The 21,577-nt window shown below is 41.8% G+C and overlaps 1 protein-coding gene across 1 annotated transcript in view; it reads left to right on the top strand.

The window, feature by feature from the left end:
* The first annotated feature begins 4,332 nt into the window (after positions 1 to 4,332).
* slit2 (slit homolog 2 (Drosophila)) overlaps positions 4,333 to 21,577 on the top strand; it is a 94,822-nt gene continuing 77,577 nt past the window's right edge. Inside the window, exons 1-4 of the mRNA XM_062427709.1 lie at positions 4,333 to 4,535; positions 5,417 to 5,488; positions 6,947 to 7,018; positions 13,990 to 14,061. Coding sequence (XP_062283693.1) covers positions 4,333 to 4,535; positions 5,417 to 5,488; positions 6,947 to 7,018; positions 13,990 to 14,061 — 419 coding nt within the window. The remainder of the gene's footprint in view (positions 4,536 to 5,416; positions 5,489 to 6,946; positions 7,019 to 13,989; positions 14,062 to 21,577) is intronic.

Here is a 21,577-nt window from a genome sequence, read left to right as displayed (position 1 = left end):
TGGCATGTAACAAGTTCACAATAGATGCTCAGTCATTATAGTTTTACTTTGAGTATGTGCAAAGATTTCAGGATAGTCACCAACTACCTTACCGATTTATTCAAGCTTTCCAGATAGAAAAAAACATGTTTTAAAGGGTATCATATTGTCATACTATGTCATATAATTATAATAGATGAATCCCATTTCACTTAATTGTCCTAGTAGGCTTTTTTCTAACTAGTGAGATGTCAAGGGTTGAAGCCATTTTAAGATCAAAATTTCTTATCACCATTAGGCAATTGCTCTCTGTGCTGTAAGCTCAAAAAGCCAAAATGTTTATTTTTTTAGAAATTTAATTTACTGTAAAAGTCTAAAGCCAAAGTACTAATGGTAAGGGTGCTTTGAGCTACATCTAACAACAACAATACAACATATGCACAACAATGGTTTTGTTTTTGTTTGCTAGTATGCTAACATTTGCCATTTAGCACTAAATACAACCTGACTATTGCAGGTATTTGGTTGTAAAGCAAAATACTGGACAAACTGGAATGTTGCTCTGATTGGGTGTTGAAAAGTCAGCAGAGTCACTGGATACATCCTCTAGGAACATGAATAAATAAAACCAATGACCTGATGGTGACTGTAGATGAAAAGCTGGAGCAACATGGATATCCACAATATCATCCTTGTGGTGGCACTACAGGAAAAATCAGGGAAACACAAAATCAGTAGGATTGATCCTCTGGGCACCATGAATGTCAACATTTCATTAGAATCAATCTAACACAGATATTTCACTGTGGATCAATGATGGTCTGACCAATTTCTGATTAATACAGCCATGTGATTAATAGAGCTAAAAAGAAATGAATGACAAAAGTGAGCAGTGCGACCATCTTTGACAGATTGCTTACAGAAGTAAGCCTGAAAACCAGGCACTTAGTCTACACTGCCCTCAGCAAGATTTAAACAATCTTATAGTTTGGCCTGGGTTTTAGGTGTAATCTGAGGAGTGTCATTCACGTGTGCGTGTGTGTGTGTGGTAGCGGGGTAGGTCAGGTTAGGCTGTGTCTAAACAGGCCATGTGCCCTGAAGCCTTGTTGTATTGCAGGAGATAGGGGTCACTGTCTATCTCCTCCCCTACGCTTCCTTTCTTCTTTTTCACTTCATTTTAACTATGAACCACCACCATCAATGACCGGCATGCATGTGCAACTTCTTTCTACCCGCCACCCCCTACCCCCTGTCTCCTCAAGATTGTCTTGCCTCTGTCACCTCCCCTTTGTTCATACTTATTATAATTCTTATCCTTCCTTTCACTGCCCTCAACTCCACCCCCCCCCCCCCCCCAAAAAAAAAAAAAAAAAAAAGAAAGACTTGATTTGGGATAGTTCCCTCAAGTACATTCTCTGATTGTATGAGTCTATGGGGTTGTGTGTTTGTGTGAGGGGTGGGGTGAGAGAAGAGGGGGAGATGCGGGGGCCAGTATAAAATACACACACACACACACACACACACACACACACACACACATACACACACACACACACACACACACACACACACACACACACACACACACACACACACACACACACACACACACACACACACACAGAGTACACAGAGTACACATCTGCATTACAATCACACACAGCTGTTTGTAGTCTGTTTCGGGAGCCAGAAGGGGATTGGGGAGAGAGAGAGAGGAGCAGAAGAAGAAGAAGACAGGCCTCACAACTGATTTGTCATCTCCTTGAGATACTGTATGTACGTCACTGATCCCTAATGAAGAATCACTATAATATTTATGTAATGTTTATATAATCTAAGTATGAAATTCCAGCTTGGACTAGTGTTAAGTGCTGAAGTTATCTTAAGTCATTTATAAAATACTAAGTCCTGTACAGTTTTCAAGGCAAGGTTAAAAATAAGATATGTTTAAAAACAAGCAAGACAGAAAAAGAACGCATAGCGGAACATAACAGGTAGTCATGCAAGTACAAAACACAACCTTCTTTTTATTTTCAGCAGCTTTAGATCAGAGGACCTCAGACACCTGCAGGACACCTGAGGCTTCAAACGGTCTGATGATTTTGTGATATTGAAATTGTGTCACTAACATCCTTTTAACATATGTACAACTAAGTTATCTGTCCTGAGTGGCAGCCAGATGTCGGACACTTTAGCACGGTGGGTGCATAAGAGAGAGCAGCTGATGGTGAAAGGTACTGAGTAACCAAAGATTAATTATTTGTAAACTACATTAAATACCCATTAAAGCAAATCTGCAGGCTTCTTGTTCAGCATGTTGTAAATTTAATGAATTATGGCAAATCAAAGCCATAAATAGAGAAAAAAACGGTCCTGTTTCTGACATGAAGTTACAGTAATGGATCAGTACTGAGCATACTGTGTAATGCTTACTGAGTAGTAGCATATGCATTGGAACATCTAAGTGGAAAATCTGTCTCCCAATCAATTAGTAGGTTGCAACCACAACATATGAATACTGAAACCACTTTACATGCTGTTATCGGTCGTCTTGTTCATACTGACCTTTAGAAGATCCCTACCAAATGTACTTTCAATGTTAGTGATGGGTGACAAAATCCACAGCCCTCGTTTTGAGTAAGCATGAATTTAAAAGTTTATCTGAAGATAATGTGAGGCTTCAGCCGCCTGCGTTAGTCAAAAAAGGTTGCTATCTAACACAGTTTTTAGTATAAAATTCCCTCTTTGTGTTTCCCCAGATAGTGTTTTTCTGTTCAGCTGCAGTAGACGTATAACAAAAAGAGTGTGTTTGGCACTAAAAAGGCACTTTGAAAGAGCTCTACTTGATTAGACTCACTTGGATGGCTTCAAAAAACTTTTAAATGCATTTTTGCCCCATCATTAGAAAGCACATTATGCTTCTAATGGTCAGTAGGAGGAATAATTATGGCAAGAAAAACAGGAGTCAAAGTTCATCTGGGCACCTGAATATTTTTTTTTCGACAGACGTAAACTTGTAAACTTGTCCTTTAATTTACATTGAAAACTCTCCCTATGGTAATGTCTTGGCTAGATCCCAGTATCAGCCGGTGTGTGAGCATCATGAGACAGGTGTCCTGAGACTGGACCTGCTAAAGGAGCCACACTGTGTCTTAGATAGGCTACAGCACTCCATTCTTTGTTAAACCATGGAAATTCAAGCATTAGACGGGTCTTCCCCACTTTGTCCACATATAGATTTCACCAAGAATCTCTGTCGCCTTCCTGAGGCCGGATAAATAAAGCATCAGGTGACCGGGACACTGCAGTGAGAATGAGAGTCCCCTTTCCGAGGTCAAACTGTTGCTGCTGTTTCACTGACGGCCGTTTGGAAACCTGCTGCTACCTTGAGGGAAAGCGCAGTACGTGTGTGTTTGTGTTTGTGAGTGTGAACTAGAGAGAGAGAGAGAGAGAGAGAGAGAGAGAGAGAGAGAGAGAGAGAGTTAGTTGCCTGGACAGACGCAGTAGCAGACGTGCCCGCTCCCGTCTCTCTCTCTCTCTCTCTCTCTCTCTCTCTCTCTCTCTCTCTCTCTCTCTCTCTCTCTCTCTCTCTCTATCACACACTCGGGAGCAGCGCTTTGACGCACCACGCAGAGTTGGATTATAGTATTGCGCGCTGGTCTTTCACGGGGATTTTTTTTCCTTCCCTCACATTGCCTACACCCTTGCCACTGACCGGCAATTGATATATGATCGGAATCAATATCTCCCCACCACGGTGACCTCTGCTGAGCTTTTGGGAAAAACAGAGCCCTGTCGCTGCTTCTTCGCCGGACGCGTGTTGTGAATTAATAACCAGCCTCACCTGGAGTGTGTGTGTATGTGTGTATGCACTAAAGTGTGTGTGAGAGTGTGTTTCTCAGGATCAAGATTTTATCAGATCAAGGATCGAGGTGTTTCACTGGCTTTGCTCCGCACACCCACATATACACACACACACAGACACAACACACACCGGGGGGATTTGGGCACTGCATGCCGGGGACATGTGGAAGTTTGCGCCGCTGTAGCGCAGCCAGAGAGCCCTTCCACCGCCTCGTCGTCCTCCCCTCTCCCTGCCCAGGGCCACCAAACTCCCGTTTCACAATCCTTCACACATCGAAACCCCACTAAGAGGACCCAAATGTAAATTTAGGACGAGACATTTCAGAAACATACGTCTGAAAAAGGAGGACAGCGAGAAGGAGGACGGCATCCCGTTGCGTGCAGAGTTTGGTGAGCTCTTTCAGGGATTTCAGGGCTTTTCTTTTTTTAACGCCCTTGTATTTTCTCAGTATTTTGTGGGTCTCATATTTGCCCCCACTTGCCGCAGTGATGGTGGGAGCTCTGAGCCCCGTTGGCCCTGGCCGCTCCCCGGCGTCTGCACTGGGGCTGCTGGTGGTTGTTCTGGTCCTGTCCGGTGGAGCGGACGGCCAACCCTGCCCGGCCCAGTGCTCCTGCACCGGGACTACAGTGGACTGTCACGGCCAAGGGCTCCGCAGCGTGCCCAGGAACATACCCCGCAACACGGAGAGACTGTAAGTAACAAGGGGCTTTCACAGCGCACTTTGGATATATACTGATGTTTCCTTGGATTCACTTCACGGAGAAAACCTTAATGAAGCTAATTAACAATAACATGAATGTGTATCATACTTTTGCCATTTTCAGTTTAATCTCTTATAATAAAGGTATGACTCTCCTGAAGGGGTTTAAAGAGTTTAAGGAGACCTTACTTTCTAGTATTTGCTTTGTTAAATACCTCTATCAAAGTATCCTGAAATTTCGATGGATACTCTAATTGTTAAATTTGTATATTCAGTCATTTTAAAAATGCATTCTTACTGCGTATTAGTGGATCTTTATCCACTGGGGACCACAGCTTAATAGCGCATATTAACATGAGGACTAACGTCAACAACTGCACGTCACTTTTTAACTGTGAATGTTTATAAGTGCATCTGATGTGAGATTTAGGTAATGTAAATACAAACGGTGGAGTTACTCGTGTTTAATGTGAGGACACGTTATTGCTGATCGCGGAGCTGAAGTTGGGGGCACTGCTGTGGTTGTGCTGGTGGTTTCGCACTGTTGCATTAGCACTGCCTCCGTAGACCACATCGGTTTGTCTGGGGACCAGCAAGTTAATCAAAAACGGATTTGGACAAGTGGGCTTTGAATTAAACAGGCCGCTATTTTATTAGGCAATGACCCCTTGATGAAATTAAAATTTGCCCTGTAGTGCAGCAGCCACAGCTCCCTCTCAATTTCTCCAATGACATTTCTGCATTGGCCACAGCGCACAAGTTTCAGCAAAAAAAGCCTTTCAGTAGAATAGCTTACCAGCTTTGTTCTTCTTTTAATGACATATCATACCTCATGTACTGATCTTTATGTCTGTGCCAATTTCTCTGTCTAGGGATCTGAATGCAAACAACCTCACTAAAATCACCAAGGCGGATTTTGCAGGACTGAGGCATCTGCGAGTGTTGTAAGTGGCTTTATGTGTTTTATTTTCTTTGCAGATCCAAAAGGCAAACAAAAATACACTCTGACAAGCAGCACTTCCCCTATCCAAATACCACATAACAGGGATTTAACTGTTTCCAATCCTGTGCAGCATCAGGCTCATCAAGCCCTGGAGCTGCCGCATGCAGCACTGCGTCTAAATCGTGGGAAGCGGCGGTTTCATTGAATACGCATGTGTGTCTAAACAGAATAGCAGTGGCACCTGTTAATGCTGTCGTGTTAATCTGCCAGTGGAAGTGTTAGGAGGGGCTTATTTTAACCACCGGGCCCCGGGGCCCATGTGCTGGAGTGATTAACGCGCTGGCGAGGAAGTGATGGAGGGCAAAGAGGGAAAGAGATAGCGGCCATTAGGTGTAACCACGGAGGGAGGAATGCTGCTGGAAGGGAGGGAGGGTGGAAAGGAAAGGAAAGGAAAACGGAGAGTCAAGTAAGAACAGGTTTCTTACCTGGGATGAATCCAGGTTAAGAGTTCGCCTGCACCAACATGGCTGGGACAGGGATAGCCTGCTCTTATGTGTGTGTGCCTGTTATTCAGCTGCTAAAAGTGAATGGCAGGGAATACACATTGTTGGAATTCCTCTAGAGATTATGTCCTTAATTGTGTGTGTGTATGTGTGTGTGTGTGTGTGTGTGTGTGTGTGTGTGTGTGTGTGTGTGTGTGTTTCCTCAATGCTCCTTGTTTCCTATGTGTTCACAGCTCACCTGTGTGCACTCACATACAACCTCAACCTTTCTACATTTTGATATGTCAGCCAGGTACATGGATGCAACGTCCTTTGTATTATGAGTTCATACAGCTTATAAAAAACGTGTGTGTGTTTGTGTGGTTGCTTGGCTTGGTCAGCACATTGCCCCTGGTGCTGTAAGTGAATGAGTAGTCACAGCTATATGGTTAGATAGAGAGTAAATTGGATGATAGATGAGTCGCTGTCCAACTGATAGGCCAGTTTTAAAGTCAATTCTGCGGCTATATTGACCCACTGCTGATTCTCTCTCTCTCTATCTCTCTCTATCTCTCTCTCTCTCTCTCTTCTCTCTCTCTCTCTCTCTCTTTCTCTCTCTCTCTCTCTCTCGCTCTCTGTCTTTCTCTCTATTTCTCTCTCGCGTGTGCTGTTTCAACAGTCTAACACTTTCCATCTCTTCTTTTTTTCATGCCCAGTGCCACCTGTCTTCTCCATCTCTTCCTCTCCTCTCCTCTCCAATGTCAATCTCTTTGCCTTTCTTGTGTCCTATCTCATTCTCTTTCATCTTCTCTTCCTTTTCTCCCTCTTTATCTGTTGCCCCATCCAGCCATTGTTCTTCTTTTCTTCGGCCTCTCACGGTTTCATTGCACAAATCACTCTGTCAATGCTCACTTTCTCTCCCTCTTCTCTCTTCTTTTTTATCATTGTCTCACTCTCTCCCGGTGTTTCTCTTTCAGGCAGCTAATGGAGAACAAAATCACCACGATTGAGAGAGGAGCCTTCCAGGATCTGAAGGAGCTGGAGAGACTGTAAGTACTAAATTTTTCTGTACAAATACTAATACGTATGCATGGCATGTTTATTTTCACATGGGTTGAAAAGAGGGTGACAAAATGGAGAAAAAACAACATTATCATACAGCTACATCAAGCTGCCAGAACATACTCTACGTTCCTTGTCTCTGAACTCAACTGGAGGGACGAACACCATTCTCCCAAAAGATATTCCCTCATTTGGTGTTTCTATGATGGTGATCCCTCTTTAAAGGCTCTTACACACTGTGCGATAAATTCGAACTTGCGAGGTCACATCCTGTGAGATGGGACTAATAAAATCTTTGTTGTAATCTGAGTCAGACTGTATAATATCAGTTGTGAAGTCAGATTTAATGTCTAGTAAATTGCAGCAAAAATAGAGAGGACATTTCATTAACAATTACTTTATACAGCGTTGTTAAGCATTTGTCATTTCAGACCATTTTTCGATTTGGCTGGTTTGCAGAGATAGGTTGTAGTATTAGGCACATTGAGTAAATTTGGTCTGACAATTTCAGAAATTTGATGCAGGCTGTCTTTGGTTGACAAATCTATAAATCACTTCAAATGTATTACAACATCTCTTCTGCTGCTCTCCCTGAGGTTTCTTCTATTTTTCCCTGTCAAGAGTGTTTTTTGTTTTTTCCTTATTCTAATCAAGAGTCTAAGGATAGAGGTTGTATTGTTCTACAGACTGTAAAGCTTCCTGAGGGAAGTTTGTGATTTATGATATGAGGGTAATTGAAATAAAATTACTTGACTCGACTTGACACATCCAGATATATTGTTTCAAACTTAAGATCAGATATGTAACTGCATTTCTCTTTCATCATTGTCATCTTCTGTCTGGGATAACTGAGCAGAATATCGGACCTAAACACATCTGACTAAAATCTGAGATGTTCAACTGGGTTGGGATCTATACTCCAAATCATTTTTACAACCCGACATCTGGATGTCTTCATGACGATTGATCTCAGCCATCATGAGGCGAGGCTGTCAGTGTCTCAGTCCCAGAGGAAAGTTTTGAGATGGAGTCACATGGCAGTAAATGAGGAGCAGCCAAAGGTTGTTACGGCGCTAGCCTGGAATCACTGGTATTCAGCATCCAAGCCTAAGGCAGTTATGGCATAATTAAGCCCTGGTAGTCTGTGAGAGACAGAGAGAGCGAGACGGACAGAGAGAAGGGGGATGTGGACCCCTGACTGGTGAAATGTCCATTGTGTCGTCTGTCAACTTTGCTTGATGTGCGAGCTGTTCATATATGTGTGTGTGTGTGTGTGTTTGTGTGTTATGCGGCCTGACCGACAGGCAGTGACACACTGGAATGCAGCAGACTGTGACAGAGTCTGAGGAGGCTTAAAGGCAAGCTTTTAATTAAAGACACATAAAAACCCTTGCTGCTTACGCACACATTTACAAAAACACAGATATACTGTGTACATATCCACCTGTACACATACAGATGCACATAGAGCAAATCAAATGAAGGCGGTTAATCGCTTTGATAGCTGTTTTGGGTGAATTCTGCAGGAGTCGTCAGGATGAAATGGATGAAATATCCCGATTCCCCAGCTGCTCTTGTCTCGGTTGTGTCATGCCTGTTTTTTCTCCGCTCACTGCTGCATTATATCTGCTCTTTGTTGACAGAGAGGGAAGCTCTGTGGACCACTATAGGGAATCTGCTCATGTTTCTCATGCAACCAACGCTGGGTTGTGTCCAGCTTAGCATTTCTGGGAATTCCTGCCCAGAGCTGTAGACAAAGAGGGCAATATTTAACTGTGTATACGAATAGGAATACCTTTGTTGTCATTTAACATATACAACGAGATTCACTGTGCTGTTTGATCCAGGTTTAACTGTAAACATTGAGAGTAATTGCCCTCTGTGCACAGAAAGTGTACATGCTGGTAATAAAGTCTCTCATGTATACATATGAACGTAACAGGCTTTAAGACACACTTGCAAGTATAATATAAACTAATAAGTAATCAGCAAAAGCAGTTAACATCTTACACATCTGCTGTCAGATTACGCATGCTTGTTTTGTCGCCTCTTGTCTTATCTCTGTTCGCCACAAACACCTTTGACACAGCTAACTTTCTGACACAACATGGCTGTTTTCTGTTGTCCTCATGAGGGTTTTCAACTGTAATTCTCCAGCGTGGCATGTTCACAAACACAAAGATGGAGTCAGTCATCAATGCCCCCCCCGCAGCCCCCGCACAAAGGCATGTCTCCTGAGACTGGAGTCTGGGGGCTCATTTCAAAGGCCTCCATCCTCTGGGGGGCTTGAGGGGGCCTGCTGGGCACCACTGCCCAGAGGAGAGGGCCCTAAGCTGGGTTGACGGATCAACAGTGACTGCCCCCCACAGGGGTGGAAAACGGTTCCCCTTCCCATCCCTTTTTGCGACAGGCCCTGCAGGGCTAGGCAGGGCGGGGTCAGGTGTGGGGCAGTAGCGGGGGGTTTTGGAGGAGGTGTGGAGGAGATAGGCATGTCACAACACACACATGCACATACACAAACACATGCATGAGTATGGATACACCCATGCACGCGCATTCTCTTTCGCAAGGCTGCTTCGTCACTTTTGGTTTTATCTTGATTAATTCTTCCACCTCTACTCATGTTTTTCCTCCACACCCACCCATCTCGTTCTCTCCCTCTCTATTGTGCTCCTCATATAGGAATGTCATACATTCTTCACTCTCTCCCTGTGGGTGAAGAATACGAAAGAGAGGAGTTTCTGATCCTCTTATCCTACTCTTACATTTGACTGGTTTATAGCCCCTAAGCAATTCAAAGTCTGTGAGACTGAAGGAGATAACAGCCATAGGCATGGAAATAAAAAAAACAAAGTAGTAATTACATGTATTGGGACAATGATTTCAGAGATAATTAGCCTGTAATTGAGTGATCACATTGTCAAAGATCACTTCAAACAGCAATTGATAATTGTAAAACTGATTAGAGCTACTAAAAAGTGTCTATCAACAGCGAAAGCAAGTGATCATAATGTAATAAGCAGACAATCTGAATAGCAAAAGATAATTGTAAAAGTGATCCCAGATGACAGGATGTGGATCTCAAAAGAAAAACCCTGGACTAATTGATTAGCTATAAAGCCTGTGAGAGATAACGTTGTGTTCACAGATCATTCCTGGACAAAGTTTCTTTATTTTTTCTTTTTTTTATTAAGCAGCAGAGCTTGAAATTATCTGCACTGTGGAGACACACAAAAAGCCATTTTCACTACAGCAGTTATGTCTAAAAAGTCACTCGAGATATATTTTACTGGGTCGCTGCTTGCACTGCACTCTGCAGCAGACGACATTTGTTATGTTTTTTGGTTAACAGTAGTTTGCTTAAAGTAGAGAAAAAGCTCCTTAGTGCTACTGCATTTAAATGATTTCTTTTGTTTGTGACAAAAAAGGATTTCACAGGTCAGGTGAGATGCCTCATATTGCTGTGTTGTAAGGCAGAGATGGTATCTGTCATTGATGTTTAAATAACAGATCAGATTAGAGTGTAAACCTTTGCCGGACAATAGATCTTAGTTCACTTCAGATGCACCAGCTGTTAACAAAAAGCATGGACTTCCAATCAGTGTTAGACTAGACACACACACACATGCTTGTGCAGATACACACCAGTCAGTTTGAACGGACTTTGGAGTTAAGACAATTTCTGCGGTCATAGAAATATCCACAGGGTGTGGGTTATAACTATGGTAACAGTATTGTGTGTGTATGTGTGTGTGACAGATTGTTAGTACAAAATGCGTGCTATGGCAGCAGTGGCATTGGTGGAGTAATAATTGGTTTCTGAGGTGGTTTGTTATTTCCTTCTCAGCCAGAGACTGCAACCTGTAGTACTACACAGCAACGAAGTGTTTCTGTGTATCTATCTGTGCTGTATGTGTTGGAAAAAATGTGTGTGTGTGTGTGTGTGTGTGTGTGTGTGTGTGTGTGTGTGTGTGTGTGTGTGTGTGTGTGTGTGTGTTTTTACTGTGTGGTTTGTGGCCCTCTAGCACCTGTTTATGACTGCAGGGATTATCACCACACTGCAGTGTGGCATTAGCTAGTTGGAGTGACTCTCACACCTCAGACTACTGGCTACTCGGTCTTCATTCACCTTCAGCCAGACTTTGACTAATGAGACACGACTGTGGAAGTACTCAGAGGGTGACACACACACACACACACACACACACACACACACACACACACACACACACACACACACACACACACACACACACACACACACACACACACACACACACACACACACGTGAGGTGCAGTCCCTCAGGTCCAGAAAGAGACCACTGGATTATTGGAGCCAGAAATAGTCAGTACTTTTAGGTGCATACAAATAAATTATCTTACTATGAATATAATAATTATATTAACATTTGCATGGTTTATAGATATATGACCTCCCTGATAACCCAGGTTTATATAATGTGTTGGATAGTTGAGTAAATGTCTGGTAGGATGTGCAATAGCCACCAAAGTAAGGAGGGACACTCGTGATGGTGATGCAATCTTTTTGACTGAGTTGGCCTGAATATAAATGGGCTGTTTATATAGTGCTTTTCTAGTCTTCCGACCACTCAAAGCGCTTTACAATACATGTCAACATTCACCCATTAATACACACTTTTATACACTGATGGCAAAAGCTGCCATGCAAGGTGCCAGCCTGCTCATCGGGATCTAATATAATCCACATTTACACACACACTCACACCCTGCTGGCACAGCCATCGAGAGCAATTTGGGGTTCAGTATTTGTTCCAAAGACCCTGCAACATGCAGTCTGGAGGAGTCAGGGATTGAACTGCCGATCTTCCGAATAGTGATGCCCGACACTCCCTTCCAAGCCACGACGGCCCTGATTATAAAATTATGAAAAGTTTTGGGGCTGAATGCATTTTAACTGACTTGAATCCTCTCGCTAACAAAGCAACATTAAGGCTACAAACAATCCATAATGCAACAATACTCTCTCTGATTTTGTTAACACATAATTGTCTAATTCTCAAATATAGTTAAACCACTACTTTTCAAGCGTAGTTTCTAGAATACAATGTTGTCTTATATTCAACCGATACACTATTTTTAATTTGACAAGCAACCTCACTGCTAGATGCCACTAAATACTACAACTGCACCTTTAAAATGCACACAAAATATTAATGCTACAATTTAATTTTGTGTGACTTTTGTGATGCATATGTATAATGAAAATGTCAAATGCATGACAAAGCTAATTTGTGAAATTGATGAATAATTCAGCTCTATCAAGTTACGTTAATTATGTCCCTAAAATGAGCAATAGATTATGATTAAGGTGTTAATATCTTGTTGAAATAATCAGAGTGTTAGTCAAGTTATGAAAAAAGAATAAAGTACATTTAAATGTGCTGAAACCTTAGAGGAACCATGCAACAGACCAGTTTTGATCTCTGCGTCATTACTTCATTCTCTCAGTCTCCTAGTCTGACAGCATTGCATCTATTTTAAGGGAGTGAGCTCATACCCGCTCTCTGTCCTCCTTCCTCCTCCCCACCTCGAGCACCAGTCCGTGCGCTGTCCCAGGGGAGGTCTAGCCCACTAACGGGTGCTCATGGCTGGGTAGAACCTGCAGGGGGAGTGGGCCCCTCCGCGGGACCACGTAGGGCTCTTAGCTGGCGTTAACGGAAGAGGAGTGAATAATTTAGAAACATCATTTCTGCGGGATGTTAAATATTTAAGTGGCCTCTGATGTAACCGTGGAGTGTGCATGTGTGTGCATGCGCGTGAGCATGTTCATATATTTGTGCACCTGTGGGTGGAAAGGCGGTGACATCATAGAAACGGAGTCCACATCAGATGATAGTGAAGCAAAAAGAGGTGAAAGACAAGGATTTGGAGGAAAAAGTAATTGAGAGATTTTCTTGGAGTTTTGTTGGAGCAAACTGGCATTTATGTGATTTATATGTGTTTGTGTGTGTTAATAATGCAAACTATGTGTTGTTAGTCAGGGCTTTTGCACTTTTCTTATTAGTTTGAAGTCACTCTTTCCTCCCCCTATTTTCAATATCCTGTTCTTTTTTCCTCTCTCCATTCTCCTCCACTACCAGCCAACACAGCATCCGTAGCTGGGCCTGTCAATGTGTGTGTGTGTGTGTGTGTGTGTGTGTGTGTCAGGGTTAAACTGTTTCAGGAGCCTGTCTCTCATTGTGTCACTCAGTTGCCTCACTCTCCTCTGACTCACATCAAGGCACATCCACACACACACACTGGCACACAAACCTCTTCACTCCACTCAACCAGGGTTAAATGATCGCACCCAGATTATTAAACTCACCCGAGTTCTCTCAACTCTGTTGTTTCTCTCTCTCTCTCTGTGTGTGTGTGTTGTGTGTGTGTGTGTGTGTGTGTGTGTATTGTGTGATGATGGGTTGTTGTGAGTTCTTCCCCTGTGAGGGCCTTGTTTACTCAGTGGGGTCCTTTTCACACATTCGGTAGCCCAGCCAGACTGCCTGTTTGTTTTTCCCACATCTTCTCCTCTCCTCCGCCTTTGTGGTAAAAAAAAAAGTACCCCCCTCTGCCTCCCCTTCATCCAAACCCCTTCTCTCGTCTTCCTCCCCCTGCTTTCCCTCCGTCCTTCCCGAGTTCACTGTTTGTCTGGCAGCCATGTTGTACCCCTTAAATCAGGGTAACCCAGAGTCTGTTTTTTTGTGTATCCATCCATAATCATGTGTGTGTTTGTGTCTCCATCAATCCCCTCATTCTTCCTGTAACTGCACAGAATTGCATTACAATCTACATAACATAACATTATTTGATACGATGATCAGGAAACACAAATCTCTCTCTAAAAAGCTAATTATACACAAATGTAACCACTTCACCCACACTGTCTGGAAGGGGCGAGGTACAGTTTATTCCCTAATTTATGCTGTGTTTTTCCAGGCGCCTGAATCGGAATAATCTGGCTGTCTTCCCCGAGCTTCTTTTCCTGGGAACGACAAAGCTTTACAGACTGTAAGTCCTGATTTTATTTCTCTTTTCCTGCCCATCACTCAACTGTTCTGCATTGCTGTCCCAAATATTACTCCTTTTCTCATGTGTTTCATTTAATGTGAGCGCCACGAAGAAGGCCTGAGATCATTCAGATGAACTGTAGCTTGTTACAGACCGTGCAGTGGTGTGTTTGTGTGTATCATTGTAAGCTTGTTCAGCTCATGGACTTAAAATGACACAGTGAAATATGTTACAGACATTGTAGGGCAGAGGAAAAAAATGTCTGGTTTTCTCTGTGACGCAGTGGTGGTGTTCTACTTGGATGAAAGAGTAAAGAGGAGTGAGCGCACAGATTTTGCATGGCCCTCTCCATAGAAGCCAGTTCAGTAGCTAATGGAGATTAGCACTCCAACAGCTGCTGCCCACTGGGAGTGATGTGTGTGTATGTGTGTGTCCGTGTGTGTGTGTGTGTGTGTGTGTGTGTGTGTGTGAGGATGGAGAGGAGAAAGCGAGGTACGAGCAGCGAAATGTAGAAGCAGGTTTCACATCTAAAGTTACGTTTGGTGTTTCAGGAGCAGAAAATAGTTTGCAGTCAAACCAGCGAACTTCTGTTTGTTGTCGTCAAGCACCTTCCACTTTCTTCACTCACTTTTCACTCGTCTGTACTGTAAGCCGAGCTGTTGATTTCCAGTACCATAGGGATGGGCTGGTAAGGCTGCTGAAACTGTGGGAACTAACTTCCCGTCATGGTCTTTTGTGGTCTCGGGGAATAATTATGGTTGCATATATTTATATGTGTGGCTGAATATATTTATCTAAAACAATATTGAAATGCTCAGATGATTCATTGAGTGTGTGAAAGTTGTTTATGTTCTGTGGCCGCTACGGTGGTTTGCTGGGCCTGACCTGTCGTGTCTGAGGGTGTGTGTCTGCATGTGTGCCTGCGTTTCTGTGTGTGTGTGTGTGAGTTTCTCAAGGCCAAGAGTTGGCATTTTGCTCAGCGTGTGGGCCGAGGTAAAAATACGACTCGGATAGGCTGCTCTCTGCTCAGCTGTCGCAGACAAGCGGCCTCTGAGTGTATAAGTGGTTGTGTGTGTGTGAGCCTCGGCGCTCCAGGTGTATGTGTTTAGCACAGGGTCCCCTGTCGTCTGCACATCTTCAACAAACACGCGCACTTCATTCAGCAGAACAATTATAATGTGCTGCTATAATAAGTATGTTTTTACAGATATTACAATATAAAACACAGAGAAAGAAACAAAGCGACAAGCAGATTTGTCAGACGTATGGAAGTCATTCAGAGTGAATGACTCTGAATGACAACCACGAAGTTGAAAGCAATAGTATTTAGAAGTGTTTGGTCAATATTAAATCTTGTGCTTACTTTTCACCCCCTACAGTGTATTTTTTATTTTTGGAAAACTCAACAAGAAACCTTGAGAACCTCTGAAGTGGAATCTAGTTAGGTTTTATATTGAGGTCAGAAGGTATGTGCGAACTGGGCCGACGTTGCTTCTTGCAACAGTACTGCTATAAATGAACACTTGCTCAACCTGCTATTATGAAAATTATGTTTTCACTTTTTTGGAGCTTGGAAAATCTGTCGTGTGTGTGTGTGTGTGTGTGTGTGTGTGTGTGTGTGTGTGTGTGTGTGTGTGTGTGTGTGTGTGTGTGAGTGTGTATTTATGTTTTTAAACTTTGCTCAGCACAGTGGTTTGAACGTACAATATGTAATTTTTGCCGCTAGGTGTCTCTCAATCAAAACAATAACAAAAGTCGTGAAGTATGGGATCATGGGAGTTGTTGACTTCATTGTTAAACTACCATTTCTGTCACTGCACTCAGCTTCCCCTGATAAGGATCCCTTCAGTGTTCATCAGGGAGCAACAAGCAGATACGATGTGTATAAACAGTTGTGATAATATAAAATGTATCTTCATAGGAGAAAATAATTGCTAACAAATACTGTACAGTTACAAATATTTAAAATGTCCTCATATCTGCTTACAATTACATAACTACATTATTGTGTGTTATAAACCATTTATGAAATGTTTATACAGTATACTACAGCTTTGAATGCTGAAAAGGGGAACTTAAAGTAAAGTATTACCAACTACATTAATTATCCTTTAGTTGCCATTGAAGATACTGTAGGAAAAACAAGGTTAGCAGATATAAAACAGTTGTCAGATATGTTTATTGATAATATGTCCTTGTCATATTGATAAAAAAAAATAATCCATGAGATGTTACATTTTAAAATATGTTTATTGATGAAAATGATGGCATGTGAGCTTCATTTTAAGGCTTTCAGATAAAGTGTGCATGAGATAGAGATGTGACATGAAAATATGACATGATGGAAAAACAGCAGTGAGTGTGAGTTCCTATAAAACCTCCCCATTGGATTTATCCCCCCCTTTTAAAACACCTGTGTCCACACCCCTTCGCCCCTCCCATATTACACACATGCATACACACACACACCCACACTTCTTCCTCCCCCAACACCCCAGGGCCTAGACTCTATTAGGTTATGTAGATGCACACATCTGGAGACACCATGTGGTGGGCATTATCCAAAGATCTATCCGTCTCTGTGTCTCTCTCTGCCACACACACACACACACACACACACACACACACACACACACACACACACACACACACACACACACACACACACACACACACACACACACACACACACACACACACACACACACACACACACACACACACACACACACACACACGGCCCTCCTGTCCTATTGTTGATCACTGTATCCACACTGCAGTAATACTGAGGATCACAGCTGTGGCTGTTTGCTCCGAGACAGAGAGGAGAGACAGAGGGAAAGGAAGAGTGGATCAAACAGAGCAAGTTCATTAGAAAGACTCTGTAAAACAAGATGGGCTAGTAAAACCTCGCTGTACTGGCCAAAACCCAAGAAACATCTGAGCCAAGCAAATCACAAGTTTTGACCTTGAGATCAGAACACACAACACAAACACACATCGTTATAACTGAGAAAAAAAAGATACAGTGTGAACTCGTACCTCTCTTCTTTAATGGTGGTCATACAATTGAGCAGATCACCATGACCGTACCCATAAAATAAAATTAGTTAACTAAAATAAGAATTGAAAAGAGTAATTAATTAATAAATATGTATACATTGGATAAACAAATACACAAAAGCAAATACACTCAATTTTAATGTACTTTAATGAATGTTAAGATGTTAGTATTGTGCAGTCAGTAAACTGATATAGCTCAATTCTTACACCTCTGTTATCATATCATTTCTAGACAATGATTGTTTTCCATAGCTATGCAGACGACACCCGTTTATTTATATTGTTTTTCACACAAAAAAAGTAAAAGATAAACTAAATCTGTAAACAGTACCTTCATATCAGACATTCAAGCATCAACATTAATAATCTTTGTTAAGTTTTATCTTGCTCATATATCTAAGATCCTGTTTTGTTGTGTATGGATGTGACTGTTGTAAATGAATTTTTTCTGGGTCAGTTTCTGGCACTGACGGTAATTATGCTGCCATTTTAACCAGATATCCCTTGTAAAAGAGATAATGTGTCTGAAGAGACCTCCTGCTTTGCTAAAGGTTATTTTATTATTATTATTGTTATTGTTATTGTATTTTATTTTATTTTTTTAATGATCATGGTCCTTTCGTCCCACCCTGTCAGTGTGTGGAGCAAATGGCTGACTGAGTGTTACTACATTTTGTTGAGTTAAATAAGGACAGGATTGAGATTGTCCTTTTTTGGCAACAGAGTGGAAAAACTGAAAGTTTAGTTACAAAGACCAAGTCAGACATGCTGCAGTTTTAATCAGCACACATTCTTAAATCTTTACACTTGTTTCCAGAGAGTGAACAAGAGTTACTGCTAGTTAATAGATTACTTAACTGCTTAGGGCCAAAACTTCTAATGTGCTTAAGGAATATCAACCAAGTAGCTCAGTTCAGATCTTTAGGAAGCAGTCAGCTTGGAGAGCTTCAAAAGTTTAGTTACTATGCTGCACACAAATAGAAAAACATATCTTGTTTTCTCTACTGTATAGTTAGTTTATTTCCAGTATTTAATGTGGATCCATTTATTTGTTACCATGTTGGAACTGTAAAATAACTTACATTTGTTTGTCTATTATAATTCATTTTTAATTTGTTAATCTGTTCTATGTCAGTGTTTTTTCTTTTTAATTTCATTGCCTTCATTGTTTACATGTATGTTTTTGTCATGCATTTTTTTATGGATTTCATGAACGCTTAATTGTATTTTTAATTTATTTTTATGAATGTGTATAGCATTTCCTCTCCTCTCCTCTCCTCTGCCAGCTCTTTCCCTCTTTTCCTGTGCTGGACAGCAATCAGTCGCGAGATGAAAGAGGGAGAGATGAAAGAGGGATTGATGAAGGGAACGGTTTGATAAGAGGAAAAAGAGAATGGGTCACTGCTTCCACAAGTCTGGTTATGCTTGAGTATGAGATGAGATTGATGGGACAGAGTTTGTGTGTATTTACAGTATGTGTGGGTACGTGTGTTTTTTGTGCATGTATTATCTTGCTGCTTGGCCTGTTTGGCCAGTGTTTTTAGAAATACCAGGTTGCCTTCTCCGATGGTGAGCTTATCCTTGATATTGATCCATCTGCTCGTTTTAAATGATATTTTAAATGATATGAATGATTCTGTGTATCTGTAGGTGTTTTCCTGTTTTCATTTTGACAGAAACTTAGACCAAAAGAAGAGAGAAAACAAAAAAAGGCAGAAATTGTGTGTGCTTGTGTGTGTGATTGAGCAAGAGATGAAGGGAAGTTGAAGGGAAACTAGGTGTATGCCACTCCTTCATCATCAGAGTCAATATGGTTGAGACGATTGAGAGGAGGAAATATGTGAACTTCAAGTCTCACTCCCCCACACACACACGCACACACACACACACATTAAACCAGAGTCAAGCTGGTATGGGGTTTGAATTAATGAGTTGATGAGGCAACGTTTTGGGTGTGTGTGTGTGTTTATGTGTGTGTAATAGTCCCTAATCCTCTGCTAAACGGTGCCCTGATGAGGCTTTACCAGTCGGCATTGTTGCTTAGCAGCCTAGCAGGTTGTGGCTTTGTCTTCAGTGAGAGCTTAACCCTGCGACACACACTCACACATATACACACACACACACACACACACACACACACACACACACACACACACACACACACTCGGTCGAGACGACAGGCTCAGCACAATGGTCACAAGAGCGCAGGCGTCTTTCAGAAGATGTGGGCTTTCCCAGCGTGTCGACGGTTAACTAACAGAAAGGGGAGGAGGATGAGGAGGAGAAAGAAAAAAGGAAGAGAGAGGTCAAAGGTAGAGAAAATGAAATTTTCTCTGAGTAAATAATGCTTTTTAATTAAGACAGAGAGCATTTGGCGCTTTAGTTGCCACAGTGATGATGACCTCCGGGTCCCAGAGAGGTCAGAGGTGAAGAATGTTCCAGTCAGGAGATCTAAGCAGGAGGTGATTTATAGGCCAAATTAGATGGGGGGGTCTCCCATCACTGATTAAGAAAAATCATGACAAACTGAACTTTTACTTGTGTGGAAAGTGTCACATGTAGCAGATGTTTATCCTCAAAAGATATTAAGAGATCAAACATTGTATTATTTAGGACCACTTTATTATGAAACCGCAATGTTTCACACACTTTGTACCCAAACTAGATTTTTTTTTTTTTTACACAAATTTCTTAGTCGTACTTATGTAAAATATGATGATCCCTGTGCTTAAACCTGGTCATCTTTAAAATTCTCCAAATTAAATGACCACATGAGTCGTTTGACCATGCAGCAATTTCATTTGGTGGATGACATAATTAGTCTGTGCTTTCCAAAGCTGTTAGAAAATAATGATGTTTTATGATGTGGCACCACTATGTTTAAGGGTTGGTTAGGTTTAGGGAAAGATTATTGTTAGTGTTAAAATAATCACTTTTATAGATAAACATGTGGTGTGGTGGTTAAAGTAACTACTTCCTCAAAGTTAGGCAGCCTTCGTCGTCATGGCTACAATAATAACCACAGGGTTAAGTTTAAGGGACGACTGTCAATAATTGTGTATAAAACTGTCCTGTTGGAAATGTGACACGGACAGCGGTCTCCTCTCCACTGTGTGGTTATAACCTCCCACCATCCTTCCTCCTCCAAATATGGAGAATTGTTGACATATATCGCAACTGCACCACCACGTGGGTCATAATTACTACGGCTGCTAGATGGCGTCTGTCATTCAAATGTAACTATGGGTCACTTACATTGCAACCTATTGTCTTGTTTTTCTTGGGAGGACAGTCCACTTATTTGATACAGGGTTTTCTTTCAACCAATCTCTCTCACTCACATCATGGCCATATTTACTCTTTTTCGAAGGAAAAAACAGGAAAGACTACATATCTGTTTTTGGTTATTCTAGCCTATGTTGAGTGGGATGATTTAGGTTTGGGATGCTGCCTTTAAAAGATCAGTATCTGCTGGTAGCAAGGTTAGTGTTTTGGATGAGGAGATATTTGGCCACTGACTTTGTGTACATAGGATATGCAAATATCTGCCATTATGTCTGTCCAAGGAAATGAAATTAAGCCTTTGCAGCCCGAGGCGTCTGTGGATTGGCCTCTCTTTCCCTTCCCTCTCTCCCTCTTTCTTTCTCTCTAATAAACATACACACACACTGGCACAAACACACCGCTTCACTATTCAGCAATATTTCCTGCCCCCTCCTGTTTCTCTGAATGTACTTTAACAGATATAAAAAACTCTTATGCACACACACACACACACACACACACACACACACACACACACACACACACACACACACACACACACACACACACACACACACACACACACACACACACACACACACACACACATATGAGAGAACAGATTCTTTCAGCATATACAAAGCCATATTGTCCACCAAATGTTTTCATTAGGACTCCCACATCACAAAAATCGCATCCAGCCAAACAGGAAATAAATAGTCTTTTTTATTTTTCTTTCTTGTGGTGAAGTTTGTGTGTTTTCAGATATTTCCATATCATCTGTGCACACATTATGAATCACCTTGAGCTCAAACAAACAGTTACAACAGTGTCGAGGTGTTGAGTGTCGGTGACTCACTCGCTTGCCATCATTTGAATCACATGACTGCCTATTTGAATTGCTCAAGGCTACTCATTCCTAAGAAGTGATTTGGCCGTTCGGATCCCAACACAATGCGGTAATTCATTCTCAAGTGATTCAGAGAGGGTTTTCTAAAGCTAAAATGGCATTATTACAAGGGCAAGACCAGTACAAAAAATTATGTTATACATGCTGAATGTAAAGACATGAAACGCCCCACTTGACTTTAAGCACAGCTAGAGCCAACTTGTTCCTGAACAGAGCCCAGGAATTGTTTGCATGTTTGTGAATTTGAATCAACTGTGTTCATTTTTCTTTAAATTATGA

The sequence above is a fragment of the Scomber scombrus genome, chromosome 2 (assembly GCF_963691925.1).
Source record: "Scomber scombrus chromosome 2, fScoSco1.1, whole genome shotgun sequence".
Taxonomy (NCBI): Eukaryota; Metazoa; Chordata; class Actinopteri; order Scombriformes; family Scombridae; genus Scomber; species Scomber scombrus.
This window is presented reverse-complemented; position numbering and strand designations above follow the sequence as displayed.